Below are 14,682 nucleotides of genomic sequence, written 5' to 3'. Positions count from 1 at the left end.
CATGGGCTAAGGTCTGTCTCCCTAAAAATCACCTGGAGTGTGGCGATGAGCTTCCTCTTGGGTCGAGCAAGTTCAGTTTCCAGCACTGCCTCATCCTCAGCTTCCACATCAATGGAGGATGCATTGAAATTCTCTCCATCTAGAAAAGGAAACAGATCAGGAAATGCTCTGATCTCTCCCATAACTCAACTCAATGACCCCAGCAACAGCCTTCACTTTCACCCAGGGCTTTGACTTGTGTCAGGGTAACTGGAGCTACCACTGTCACAGCAGCTCAGGTTTCCCAGCAAGGGATGGATGGATGGATGGATGGATGGATGGATGGATGGATGGATGGATGGATGGATGGATGGATGGATGGATGGATGGATGGATGGATGGATGGATGAGGGGACAAAATCTGGCACAGACTTGCCTGCCTGCATGGCTGCTGTTTAGGAAAGACATGGACAGAGACCAAAAGGGCTGGGTGGCTGGACCAGCCCACAGGTACTCTCAGGGAAGGCACAAGTGAGAACTAACCCTCTCCTTTGGATGGATACTTGTCTGATGGTGCATGTCAAACAGAAGCATCACTACCATTTTGGGCACAGAGAGTGTGCATGGAGAGAGCACAACTAAACCTTCCTGGGGCACCAGCTACCCAGTTACTGACAGGGTGTGTCCATGCTGTGTTTCACAAGAACCCAGATTCCCTGGGCACTACCAGCATGTGGGCACCCTCCAGCCCTTTCCTGAAGTAGGATTTACATAATTTCTATCCTCACTGCCCCACCTGTATCAGTCATTGCTAGGCAAGTCCCTGCTTCTACCTCCACAAACCTGAGCCTGCAGCTGCAACACCATTTTCAGGTCATCCATTTATTCTCTGTCTTTGTGACCCCATGGTGAATATTGCAGCCCAGGTGAGAATCCTCCACACACACTGATGCCCCAGCTCCTGGACAGTTTTGCATCTCCACCAGCACCTCCCTGCAGCCCACCTCTGGTTCCAGCTCTCATCCTGACAGTCCCATCATCCTTGCAGCTATTCTTTTTCCAGGTTTTTGCTTTCTCAGGATGGATCTTGCTTCAACACAATTTCCCAAACTTTTCTGAGGAAGGTTTGTCACTTTCAACTTGAAACAACCTTTGCCAATGTTTCCAGTCTCTCTGCTCCCTGTTTTGTTTTTGCTGGATATTGCAAAGCTGTTGCTGCTCAAACCTCATTCCCACAAGCTCAGCACCCTCTGGGACAGTGCAAGTCCTGTCTCTCCTCACAGGAGATATGGGTAATTGCATGAGGACTCACCTGCATCATTCAGGTCATCATTCTCAGCATCTTCCTCATCACTGCGTGCCTGAAACACACACAAACCCCACAGATCTGACAGGAAAGGCTTCTCCATCCAAGCACAGGACACTGTCAAGGCTTTCCTGCCAGCACTCTCAGATTATTTAGCATTAATATCATTGCAGGCAGGTAGCCTGTGAGTGCCTTCATGACCTTTCCTTCTCCCCAGACCTTTCTGCTGGCTTTTTTGATTGGGATTTAATGGGCATAGGACAAGGAAGGAAATTTGAGGCAGACCTGCTCCCACAGCACATCCTGGGAAGATGGCCAAGACAGAGAGGAGGCAGGAAGAAAGCCCCCTAAAATCAGCAGAGTCACATTTTCAGGAGTGCCTCAATACAGGCACAGTTGCATTCTCAAGCCTCAGGTATCCTTCAAGCCCATTCCTTGTTGAAATCAGTCCACCCACTTGATACCTGGCTACCTTAAGTGATCTTGACATATATAAGCCCACATCTTCCAGCAGTTCCACGCTAAGAGAGCTCCTATGTACTGTTAAAAACACTTTACTTGAGGCAGTGCAGCCACTTTTCCCCTCTCCTGGCAGATGTCACAAGAGATTACCTGGTTATACAGGTCCTTCAGGGATTCGTAGTACTTGGACCACCAATCCATTTCTTCCAGCTCTGGCTTTTGCTCTTCATATTCACCTTCCTTATTTACAAGCTTATTGATAGGAATTTTCTTCAAAGGAGCCTTAGAAGAGAGAAGAGTTGGGAGGGAGGAACTGATCACCCAGGGCACCCACGCGACCCTGCGCTCGTGCCCAGGGAGCCTCTGGCAGAGGCTCAGCTTCCAGGCAGGGCACAGGATGTGCAAAGTGAATCCTGTCTCCCCAGCCTTGTGCACCAAAAGCAGTGGTTTCCAAGGCAGGAGGCAGCACAGCTCTCCCCACAGCTCTCCCCCCTCTGCCAGAGCCCAGGCACAGCAGTAGTGAAGAACAGGCAGGGAGAGGGGTGTTTGGATCCAGAGCAACAAACAGTGGTTGAAGCCTAACTCTGAACTCCTGGACTTTCTTTTTAACTTGTAACCTTCAGTTTGGCTTTCCAAACTTCAAAACTTGCCGTGCCAAACACACCACTCACCTTCATGAGACTCAGGGGCAGAGTGCTGGGACCTGGGTCGCTCGCTGCTGGGCCAATGTTAACCACAGTCTGAGAGGGAAGATGCTGGGATGAGACTTTCCCAGCTGAGATGAGGAGAAAAGTGTTTCAGGTTTCCATGTATTTATTTCTGCTCACTGCTTCCTACTTTTTGGCCAGCTGTTATTCCAAAGGAAACCCCGCCCTGTTCCCCTACTCAAGTGTGATTGCTTTGAAAGCTTCTGATAGCAAACCCTACAAAAATATGACTGAAAATCCAAGTGTCACCATCATCAACATGCTTATTGCTGCCTCTGAGGAATTCAGATTTCTGAGATACACCTTCCCTCCTCAGAAACAACCACAGAGCGATTGATCCTTTGCTGCTTCTCCTTTGTGCTGTGTTGATTTATACACCTCCAGACCAGGAGCTCTGGCTGTCACTATCACAGAGCTACTTAGTGCCTCCATTTCCCAACAAGCAGACCTTGATTCAATGATGTGAGAAGCACAAGCCTTTCTATCTTTAGTCCTAGTGAACCTGCTTCCTAAAGCCTGATGGAGGTCTCACTGGGGACCAGCCCAGCTACACAGAGGGCTGAAATGGATAACACAACAGTCCCTCCTGGCCAGACATCCCTGATTCCAGATACAAACTTTCCACAGGGATAATTTACTGTTGTATCCAGGTCAAGCTGTATGTCCTGCTGGACTAAGATGTCTTCATGGGCCAGTCTCTCTCCTCTGGTTTCTACAAACATAAGGCAAACAAAGCCCATGGAAGAGACCCCAAGGAGATGCATCACATCCACAGATGAGGCTGATGCAGTGAGGAGGCACATATTAACCTAACTGTGGAGAAAACTGCCTGTAAATTGCCCTCTGCCATCCCCAACAAGGGATGCCAGCCCTTACCCAGTACTCCATCACTTGGCTGCTGCTGCTTCCCACCACCAGTCTGGAGCCTGCTGCTACAGACCACAAACTCAAACAGCCTCCAACCTGCCCTGCCCCACACTGGGAATCTTATGGGTTCTGGGACAGGATTTTGCTGCCTGGTTAGGAGGGAGTAGAGGCACCAGGGATCTCTGCCACTGGCAGAACCTGCCTACTGCCTCCATGGAAACTTTGCCAAGCAGCTCACCTTTGGGCACTTCTGGTTCCTCCTCCACCTCTCTGGGAGAGAATTTCATCACGTCAGACACAACGTGGGTACCCACCACCACAGTGCGCCCAAACGCCCGCTTCTCCACCACAAAGATGCTGAGGGGAGGGTGCAGGTAGACCTGTTCTGGGAGCTCCTGCAAGAGAACAGCACACAGCATTCAGAGGAACAAGGGCAATACCCGTGGCAGCCTGATCACTTGCAGGGAGGTCTGATGTCACCTTGCAGTTCTGCCCAAAACCCAAAGCCTTGCAGAGACACGTGATGGCTGAGACAGCTCCTGGTGGGCAGTTTCACAAAGGTTTCACTCTGCAGCTGCACCATGTGGCTATGGGAGAGCAAAACCCCAGGGCAGCTCTCCTCCTGTGACCTTGCCCCGCGCAGAAAGGGAGTATAGAGGTGCAGGATGACCATAGTGTATCCTGGCAAAGCAGGACCCACCTTCCCACTCACCACATCCATGTATCTGACCAGCTCTGTGAAGTTGGGGTTCTCTTTGTAGGCCATGACTACTTCTGACTCCACCTTCTTGCCAGCACATTCAATGATCACCTGGGGCTGATCCACCTCAAACAAGTTCACCCGCTTCAGGTCCCGCAAGCCCCAGAACAGGATCTGAAGCACAACATGAAGCTGCTGGACTGATCAAGATATGCCAGGCATGGCACAGCCAGAAAACCTGCCTCCCCCTCACCCACAGCACACAGACCCCAAGAGAGACATGAGACCAATGTCTCAAACCCATCCACCCAACAGCTCTAGCTATTAAACTGCTGAGATGATTTCTCCCTCATGTCAGGCACCTCCATTTCTGGCATGTGCTCAGATCTCAAAGGCATGTTTGAGCTCCAAACACTTCCTCAAGCCCTTGCCCTCTGCACAGACCAGTGGTGCTGTCCATGTGGGGGAGCCCAGTGGGGAGCCAGCCCCGTGGAAGGCAGCGCACCTCTATGCGGAACTCCTTCAGCACCGGGCGGATGCCCTCAGGGATGATGAACCGTCCAGCACTGGGGTCTCCCAGGTAAGCAGGGTCCTTGGGCTCCACGTCCAGAGGCACTGATGGCTGAGCATGAGGAGACAGAGCACACTGAATTACAGACTGGTGGGGCTTGGCAGGGACCTCTGGAGATCACTAATCCACCCCCCAGCTAAAGCAGGATCACCTTGAGCAGGTTGCACAGGACAGTGTCCAGGCAGGTTTGGGAACCTCCCAGAGAAGAAGACTCCCCAACCTCTCTGGGTAGTTTCTCAGGCAGCCACAGAAAGAAGAAGTTTTTCCTCCTGTTGGGATGGACCTTCTCCTGTTCCAGTTTGTGCCCACTGACCCTGGTGCTGTCACTGGGCACCACTGAGAAGAGTCTCCCCCATCCTCTGGACACCCCCCTTTAGATACCGATAAGTACTGATCAGATCCCCTCTCAGTTTCTCCTCTCCAGGAGGAGATCCAGCAGAACCAGCCCTGGCTCTCTCAGCCTTCCCTCACACCAGAGATGCTCCAGCCCCTCCTCAGCCTCATACCCTCTCTGGCCTCTCTCCAGCAGCTCCCTGTCTGTCCTGAACTGGGAGCCCAGCACTGGACACCCAACTCCAGCTGTGGCTCAGCAGGGCTGAGCAGAGGGGAGGAGAACAGAACCTCCCTGGACCCGCTGGCCACGCTCTGCTCAGGGCCCATCGGCCTCTCAGCCACGAGGCCACACTGCTGGGCATGGAGAGCTTGTTGTCACCAGCACTCCCAGGTCCTTCTCCGCAGCACTGCTTCCCAGCAGGTCACCCCCACCTGTACTGGTGCCTGGGGTCGTTCCTCACTGAGGCAGGACCCTACACTTGCCCTTGCTGGGCTTCTCTCGGTTCCTCTCTGCCCAGCTCTCCGGCCTGCCCAGGCCTGGCTGAGCGGCACCGCAGCCTTCTGGTGTGGTGGCCACTCCTCCCGCTTTGGTATCCTCAGCAGCCTGGCTGGGGGTATGCCCTGTCCCCTGTCCAGGTCACTGATGGGTATGTTGAACAAGACCAGCCCCAGCACTGACCCCTGGGGCACACCACTGGCTACAGGCCTCCAACCAGGCCCTGAGCCACTGAGCTCTGCTCTGGGCTCTGCTGTCAGCCAGTTCTCATCCCACCTCGTTGCCCAGTGAGATGGACACCAAGCAATGAAAGTGATTTCTACTCCATGCCATGTATTCTCTCCTTCCCCTCCTGATCTCCACTCCCAGACTGTCCCTGCAGTCTCCTTCCAGCTGAAAGCCAAACCTGACTTCCAACAGGGAATCTTCTGGTGGGCCCCATGCAAGCAGTTCCTCACACACAGCTTTCCCCAGTGAGCTGGCAACCACATGCAGCTTCCTACAAGCCTGTTACCTCTAAATAGCCACTGTAATCCAGCTCAATCAGCTCAAAAGTGGCAATGAGCTCTCCTGCTGCTCTGGTGCTTTTGTAGAAATCGAAGAACTGCAGGGAAGGTTTGGTGTACTGCTCATCAACCAGCTTCACCTGTGGGACAGCGAAGGCTTGGCCAAGGAACTCAGGGGAGCCCTATGGAGAAGGAGGAATGGGTCAGAGCATCACTGTGTTCTCACATCACCTCAGAGAAAAGACCAGCACTAATTTAGGACAGCACATGACTGCTCTCCCCCCGCCCCCCACCCCATCCTTTGATCTACTCTGCTCCATCCAGAGCTAGGAGGAAATGAGACACACTTGCTCCTCTTAACTCCCAGCCTGTCTCCATGTAGAACTGGGCAAACAGCCTGGGACCATGCACTAGAGGACATCAAAGCTAGATGAGGTTGCTCAGAGTCTCCTCCAGTCAGGGTTGAATGTCTCAAAGTCTGGAGATCCCTGAGCTCCAGACCCAGCATTTGAATTCCCTCTTGGTGAAAATTGCTTCTTTATATCAAGTTGGACTTTATTCTTCTTCCAACTTGTGTCCACTGCTGTGTCATCCTGCCCCTGGGTCCCTCCAAGGGAAGCTCAACTCCACCTTTTCTATCCTTTGCAGGCATCAATAAGACGCTGTTGTCGCCTCACCTTCTCCAGGCTGAACATACCCAGATCTCCACCTCTCCTCACCCTGTCCTCTGCTCCAGCCCAAACCATATTGGTGGCCTCCTCTGGACTCACTCCAGTGTGTCAGAATCTGCCTTGTACTGGGACCCAGAAATGGACCCAGGGAAGCTGCTGAGCGAGTTCTGCTCTTTGCCTTCCCATAACAAAGAGGCCCCAGGAGACGAGTGTGACCTCAAAGTGCTAATGAAGGCAGAAAAGGGAGGACTGAGGAGGGATGGAAGAAGACACCTGGGGTCATAGGTGATGGAACAGCCCTAAGAGCTACACTGTCCCCTCCCCACTACGAGCCCTCTGCAATGTGAGCCTGCCAAGGAAGCAGGACAGGCAGCTGGGAGAGGCGCAGTGCTTCTCCAAAAAGGAGAGATCTCAGACCCACTGAGCCCTTGGCAGACCCTAGCTCAGAGCATCTCAAAGCCATCTGCATGCAGCAGCCAGCAGCTTCACACCACCTCAGCACAGGGGTCTGCAGAAAGTCTCAACCTCAGCCACAGTCCCTGGACTCCCCATGGGCTGGGGTCAAGCTGAGTCGTGGAAACCAGAGATTTGACTCAGAAGCTGCAGCTCACAGCACCCACACACAGCTCCTCTGCCCTCCCTGCCCTGGAAATGACAGCAGGTGGACAGCACAGTCATACTTACAAATTTATTGTGGCTGAACAGGTTGATTATAATGATGGGGGTCTCTGTTTTCAACTCTTCTTTTTTCCCATCAATAATGAGCTGGTCAAACAGAAGTAGCTCGTTCCACATGGGGCTCAGTGTCTCCTCCAGCACCTGCAGACAGACAGGAGGCCTGAGCAGGCCAGAGACAGTGGAAAAACCTCACATGCACTTTGTAAGGAGACTGAGGAAGCATGAGATGATCCCCTCTCCCACACACAGCTGCTGGGAGGGGATTGTAAAACTGTGAAGTCAGCACTTGGGATCAGCCAGCACAGACCAATCAGCCTTGGAGACTGTGCTGAGTGATGTGCCTGGTCTGGGGCACGTTCCCTGAACACAGCCACACTCCCTACAGCAAACACTTCGGGTCTGGAGGTGTGGCATTCCTACAGCAGCACTGGCCTTCAGCAGGTCAGTGAGGACAGGATGGGTTTTCTCTCCCCATGACAGCAGAGGGAAGAGGTTTAAGCAGTCTCACCCTGGAGGTCTGGCAATGAGTTGAAAACACCACTCTCACAAACGGGTCTGAAAGGCCGTTGTCACCCGCAGGGAGGATCCCTCGAGCCTGGTACAGATGAGCTCGGAGCTGGAAATAGCTGAAATCTGGTAAAGAAAAGACAAGACAGGTCCTAGTCCCCCAACACAGCCCTGTGCAAGCTCAAAAAATGCATGAAGAAGAGGGCCAACCAGGTAGGAGTGGGTACATCCTGCAAGGGATGGGTACTACCTGTGGGGGCACTCACTGTGGTTCTCAGGAAGCCAGGACATCTCAAAAACTTTGGCCAAGCAAGAAAAGCTCAGGGGGCTCCCCAGACACTTCTGGGAAGGACATGACATTCATGTGCTGTGAGCATCTGCCCTGGGGGAGCACCACTGCCCCTGCAGAGGACAGACCTCATGCCCACTGCCAGTCTGGCAGCACATTTGGTCCCCACAAAGTGCCCATCCTAGCTGCTGCTCCAGCTGGGAGTGTGCAAACACATCCTCATGAGAGCAAACTGGACCTGCCTGTCACAGTCATGCCTTGGAGACAGCATGGAGATGATGGATCGGGTCCCAGTGCTTGGACACTGACCCTGGGGCAGGACCTCTCACCTCTGCTCTCCTGCTCACAGTCAAGTGATGAAGTGGCATCCACACTCACCATCCCTGCTGAGCCAGCTGGGAGGACTGTATGGCAAGAGCTGCGCTATCTCCTGTCCATTCTCAGAGAGGTACTTGAACTCCTCAGGCAGCTCCACCAAACAGTTCTTTGCATATTTGGTTACCCCAAGCCACATGTAAATCTCCAGTTTGGCAAAGATCTCACCAGTGTGTAAGCGAGGAGCCTGAAAGCACAAGAGGTTGTAACAAGATCAATTGACCAGCTGAAGGGCATCTACACCAATGCACACAGCATGGGCAACAAGCAGGAGGCACTGGAAGTCCTTGTAAGTCAAGGAGACTATGATGTGATTGCCATCACAGAAACGTGGTGGGATAATGCACATGGCTGGAGTGCTGCAGTGGCTGTTTGTAAACTATACAGGTGTGACAGGCTGGGTAGGAGGGGAGGTGGGGTAACCCTGTGTGTCAGACAATGTTTTGACAGCCTGGAGCTGGAGGATGGTGAAGACAGGGTTGAGTGTCTCTGGGTAAAAATCAGAGGAGCATGAAATCAGGCAGATATAGTGATGGGAGGCTGCTATAGACCACCTGGCCAGGAGGAGGAAGCTGATGAGTTGGTTTTTAAACAACTGGGAGAAGTCTCAGGACCACCAGCCCTCATGCTTACTGGGGACTTCAATTTACCTGGAGGTACAGTACAGCAGGGAGGAAGCAGTCTAGCAGGTTCCTGCAGTGTTTGGAAGACAACTGCCTGACCCAGCTGGTGAATGAACCCACCAGGGAAGGTGCCCTGCTGGACTTGTTGTTTGTAAACAGAGAAGGGCTAGTGGGGGATGTGAAGGTTGGAGGACGCCTGGGGCACAGTGATCATGAGCTGACAGAATTCTTAGTACTGGGAGAAGTAAGGAAGCGAAACACCAGAACAAGCACCTTAGGCTTCCCTAGGGCTGACTTTGGTCTGTTCAGGAAGCTGCTCAGTAAGATCCCATGGGAGGCAGCCCTGGAGGGCAGAGAAGCCCAAAAGGGTTGGTTGCTCCTCAAGAAGGAAATCTTGGTGGCACAAGAACAGGCTGTGGAAAGAGGAGTCGGCAAGGAAGGAAGCCAGCTGGGCTGAGTAGGGAGATCCAGGAAGATATTGGGGAAAAGAGGGGGATAGATGAGCTTTGGAAGAAGGGGCAGGTGTCTTGGGGTGACTATAGGAATTTACTGAGATCATGTAGGAAGAAAGTCAGAAGGGCTAAAGCTGAACTGGAACTCAGCCTGGCCAGTTCTGTAAAAGAGAATAAAAAGCCCTTCTCCAGGTACATTAACAGTAAGAGGAGGGGCAAGGAGAATCTCCAGCCCTTATTGGATGCAGGGGGAACATTAGTGACAAGGGATGAGGACAAGGCTGAGGTCCTTAATTCCTCCTTTACCTCAGTATTTACTAGTAAAGTTGGATGTTCCCTGAGTGCTCATCCTCAGGCCCTGGCTGACAGGGAGGGGAAGAATAACAAAGCTCCCATGGAAAAGATTAGTGACCTACTTGGCCAGTTAGACACCCACAGGTCAATGGGACCAGATGGGATCCACCCCAGGGTGCTGAGAGAGCTGGTGATGTGCTTGCCAAACCCCTTTCCATGATCTCCCAGCAATCCTGGCAGACTGGGCAGGTTCCACTCACTGGAGGCTGGCAGATGTGACACCCACAGACAAGAAGGGTCGGAAAGAGGATCCAGGGAGCTACAGGCCTGTCAGTCTGACCTCAGTCCCAGGGAGGATCATGGAGAGGGTCATCTTGGTGCTACCATGCAGCACATGTGATGGCCAGGGGATCAGGCCCAGCCACCATGGGTTTATGAAAGGCAGGTCCTGCCAAACCAACCTGATCATGGCCTAGGACAAGGTGACCCGCTTAATGGACGAGGGGAAGGCTGTGGATGTGTCTACCTGGACTTCAGGAAAGCCTCTGACACGGTTCCTCACAGCATTCTGACTGAGAAACTGGCTGCCACTGGCCTGGACAGGGGGACCCTCAGCTGGGTTCAAAACTGGCTGGATGGCCGGGCCCAAAGGGTGAACGGAGCCAAATCCAGCTGGAGGCCGGTCACGAGTGGCACCCCCAGGGCTCAGGCCTGGGGCCAGTTCTGTTCAACACCTTTAGCCATGAGCTGGATGAGGGGGTTGAATGTTCCCTCAGTGAGTCTGCAGAGGACACTGAGCTGGGAGGAAGTGTTGATCTGCCTGAGGGGAGGGAGGCTCTTGAGAGGGATCTGAACAGATTGGACCGATGGGCTGAGACCAATGGGGTGAAGTTTAACAAGGCCAAGTGCAGAGTGCTGCCCATGGGACAGAACAACCCCCTGCAGCGCTACAGGCTGGGGGAGACTGGCTGGAGAGCTGTCAGGCAGAGAAGGACCTGGGGGTGTTGGGTGGCTGCAGGCTGAATATGAGCCAGCAGTGTGCCCTGCACAAGCATCCTGGCTTGCATCAAAAATAGTGTGGCCAGTAGGTCTGGGGAGGGGATTGTGCCCCTGGACTGGGCACTGGTGAGGCTGCACCTCCAGTGCTGGGTCCAGTTCTGGGCCCCTCACCATAAGAGGGACATTGAGGTCCTGGAGTGAGTCCAGAGAAGGGTAACCAGGCTGGGGAAGGGGCTGGAGGGCAAATCCTCTGAGGAGCAGCTGAGGGAGCTGGGGGTGTTCAGCCTGGAGAGGAGGAGGCTGAGGGGAGACCTTCTCCCCACCTCCCCTGCCCTGCCAGGAGGGTGCAGAGAGGTGGGCGATGGTCTCTTCAGCCAGGGGACAGGAGATGGGACAAGGGGCAATGGGCTCAAGCTGCCCCAGGGCAGGGTCAGAGCAGATGTGAGGGAAAAGTTCTTCCCTGGCAGAGTTGTGGGGCTGTGGCACAGGCTGCCCAGGGAGGGGCTGAGTCACCCCCCTGGGTGTGTTTAACAGATGGGTAGATGAGGTGCTCAGGGATATGGATTGGAACAGTTGGACTTGATGATCTTAAAGGTCTTTTCCAACCTGGTGATTCTGAGGTTCAGCAGGTTTCCTATCTTAGCTGTGCCCCCATCAGACCCAGACAACTACCACCAGCCAGTGGCTGACCAAGGAGCACAGGAGACAGAGCACCACCAGAGGCAAAAGGCAGTGGTGGAGCAAGAGCTGTGCTTCCCTGTGAACTCTGGGACTTCAGGAAGGAGGGTGGAAGCAAGGAGAGAAGCAGTGTGCAGCAAGGGCACATCCATATGCAGCCTACCTTCATAAAGACAGTCTGGATCTTCGCACAGTCCTTGCCTTTCTCCTCTTCAACTACTGAGTAGAGGATGTTCTGTGCAGGGATTCTGGTGTATGCCACACGCCTGTTGTTGCTGATCATCCAGATGAGGACATCAGGGAGAGTGCCCTGGGGCTGGAGGGAGGAGGAGAGGAAGGTCACAGCAGACAAACAGCACGTATCTTGTCCTTGCTCTACTGACACAGCAACAGCTTTGGCCCCTCACAGGAGGGGCTGCTGGCTACATGGTACTTTGGAGATCCAGAAGCAAATGAAGGGGCTAGCAGTGGGCACATACTTCTGGAAGTCTCATCCCTGCAATATGGCTCTGCAGGTTTCTTTGAAAGGTTTCTGTGCCCTGTCTTGTTTTTCAATGCAACCACCACCAGGATGCACTCAACCCCTTGGCACATGGGGAAGAGGAAACCCATATGAGGCTGGAGAAGCAGCATTTTACCCCACACCTTTGACAGCAGCCCAAGTGCTGACCCATGGGAAGGAACCACATTAGCCAGCACCCCAGCTACAGGAGTGCCCAGTATAAAGTTGCAGGACCTGCAATAAAGCAAATGTAGAGATGGAAGCAATGCTTTCTTTTAAACCCCAACCTAAGTTCTCTTTCCCAGCTCAGTCTCCCTGTCATTAGTGTTTGCACTGGTACTTGCAATTTTTCAGCACAGGAGAAGCTGAAACCATTTATTACTGAACTGGCCCAAGACCAGCAGCCTCCAAGCAGGCTAAAAGTGGCAAGTGTATGTGCAGGGCTGACTCCATAGAGACAGCCACATTCCCATCCAACTGCACTGGGCAAAAGGGGAGGAGGTTCCTCTCTCTCTAGGGGATCAGCTGCAGCCAGCCTACAAGGCTGAAGCCTGAGGACAGCTTCTGCCATTGGTGCAAGAAGCAACATCTTGGTTATGCACAAGTCCTCACACAGCTAAAGGTGTCAAAACAATTTGGCTTCATTTAGTGAAAGACTTCTCCAAACTGCATCAACATCTGTCCACTGACCCCCAGCAAACATTGCATTCTGGTTTTCACTACACAAACACACTGGTTGTCCTTAGCAACTTAAACTGGAGCCAGTGATTCCACTGAAAACTGACTCTCTGCTATGGAGACCTTATTTCAATGCAAGTTTGAATTTGCAGTAAGTTGCTAGGGTCAGTCCCAGGTAAGAGTGCTGGCAGCACAGGCAAGGCTGTTTTCCCAGGCAGGCTGCCCACAGCAGGCAGGGCCTCAGGCTGGACAGGCCCACAGCCCACCCAGCTCTGCCTCCAACCCACTGCTCAGCTGCTGTGACCACTGCTCTGCCACCAGCAGCCCAGCAGAGTCACCAAGCCTCATCCCTCATAAGAGCCATTGGATGAAATATGGGAACTTCAGGCAGCTGGAGCTTGGGATTTACAGAGCAAGGAAGGACAGCAGAGCAGCAGCCCCCAACTCAGGCCAGCAAGCACCCCAGCAGCCAGCCCAGCACCCTCTCCTGCCCCAAAACAGGGTACCTCTTTAGCCATGAAGCGTAGCTTTGTCAGGACCTTCCTTGTCTCCTTAACTTTCTCCTTGACGTTGGCCCGAGTCAGCTGCCGCTTCAGGCGGAGCCCTTGCTTGGCACACAGGATCTGAGCAGAGAGCAGGGCCCTCAGGCGCAGCCATGGCCTGGTGGCCCTCCCAGGGGCCAGTCACACCCATCCTGTCCCCCAGCACGGCTCACTCCCCAGAGCAAACCTTCAGGAGCCTCTCACAAGCCATTCGGGGACACATGCCAAGAGCTAGAGGCTCAAGGAACTCACCAGCTCTGCCCACACCAGAGGGTGATGGGAGCCCATGAGCTCGTGCATCGTTTGGGGCAGAAAGATGTGTAAGGAATAAACATTCCAGAAGCTGGTGGTCTGGGGCTCCAGGTAGCAACTGGAGGGGGCTTTGCACAAGAAGCAACTTGGAAGTTGCTCAGAAGTATGGGAATACAAAGATGCAGGATGTTACACCTGCGCCTTCATATCCCTTAGCTGAGGACAGACTTTGTGATGAACCAAAACTAACAAAGAGATCCAGAAGGAATTCAGGGCATGAGCCCAGCATGGACTGACAAGGCCAGAAAACTTGTCTCTTGGGCTGGTTCTCTCTTTCAGAGAGCCCCAGACTTAGGAGAGCACCTTCACCATAGTTCAGGTGATGATGTGCAAGGAGGCAGAGGGAAGGGAGCTGGGACAGACTGGCTGCCATTGTAATTTTGTCACCCAGCAAAGCTGGGGACTATGACTATAGCTGTTCTCTGCTGTGCTGGCAGAGGGCATGGAACTGTGCTCTCATTCAGCTAGCTGGCCTTGTCTGCAGGACTCTGAGAGCCTCAGTGCTGCCCTCTTTCAAGACATGCAGATGGATGGTTGTTGTAGATCTGCTGGATGGGTACCCAGCCTGTGGGCTCAGTTTCCAGGGGCCAGCGAGCTCCCCCACAACCACCTGCAGGAATGGCCTGCACCAAAAGGCCTCCAGCAACCTACAGAGCAGCAACATGCATGTGCTCAAGCACACGAGCTCTTCAGGAGAGGAAGGATGTCATAAAACTGCAGGCAGCCACGGCCAGTCCCTGCCTCTGTTCCTGTGCTGGAAGCTGTGCTGCTCTGAGCAGAAGTGGGAGATGCTGCAGTAAATTCCCATAACTGATTTCATCAGTCTTAGCCCCAAGTTTCTTCCTTAGCATCAACTATATCTGGTCCTCCAGAAGCATCCCCTCCAGTGGGGCCCACAGAAGCACCTCCAAGCCCCACAGCTTACGATGTTGCGCAGCAAGTACTTTGTCCGACATCTGTCCAGGCTGTTGGGATGTGCCATTGTTTTCCTCCCTGCACTGAGTGAGTACTGCCTGCAATGAGAAAGGCAGCACAGGCTCTGCACCCTCTGCACCCTGCAGGCTCCCACAGCAGGGGCACGAGCTCCACGTCTCCCATACTAAATCCAGAGGCACCAGAAAACCCCCTCCCTGCTACACCCTCCCTTCTGCACTG

General features: G+C 53.5%; 1 protein-coding gene across 1 annotated transcript in view; it reads right to left on the bottom strand.

Moving 5' to 3' along the window:
• The window catches only part of LOC311197736 (fer-1-like protein 4), a gene marked incomplete at both ends in the record, with an annotated part of 48,740 nt that overhangs the window by 13,551 nt on the left and 20,507 nt on the right, over positions 1-14,682 (bottom strand). Inside the window, 14 exons of the mRNA XM_084271532.1 lie at positions 33-139; positions 1,292-1,340; positions 1,898-2,029; positions 2,419-2,522; positions 3,560-3,716; positions 4,034-4,195; positions 4,527-4,643; positions 5,936-6,109; positions 7,283-7,417; positions 7,785-7,909; positions 8,451-8,634; positions 11,657-11,809; positions 13,180-13,296; positions 14,453-14,540. Coding sequence (XP_084127658.1) covers positions 33-139; positions 1,292-1,340; positions 1,898-2,029; positions 2,419-2,522; positions 3,560-3,716; positions 4,034-4,195; positions 4,527-4,643; positions 5,936-6,109; positions 7,283-7,417; positions 7,785-7,909; positions 8,451-8,634; positions 11,657-11,809; positions 13,180-13,296; positions 14,453-14,540 — 1,804 coding nt within the window. The remainder of the gene's footprint in view (positions 1-32; positions 140-1,291; positions 1,341-1,897; positions 2,030-2,418; positions 2,523-3,559; positions 3,717-4,033; positions 4,196-4,526; positions 4,644-5,935; positions 6,110-7,282; positions 7,418-7,784; positions 7,910-8,450; positions 8,635-11,656; positions 11,810-13,179; positions 13,297-14,452; positions 14,541-14,682) is intronic.

This window comes from Gallinula chloropus (genome assembly GCF_964237585.1).
Source record: "Gallinula chloropus genome assembly, chromosome: 16".
NCBI classification, from domain to species: Eukaryota; Metazoa; Chordata; class Aves; order Gruiformes; family Rallidae; genus Gallinula; species Gallinula chloropus.
The sequence above is the reverse complement of the archived record's forward strand: the minus strand, read 5'-3'. Positions and strand labels throughout refer to the sequence as shown.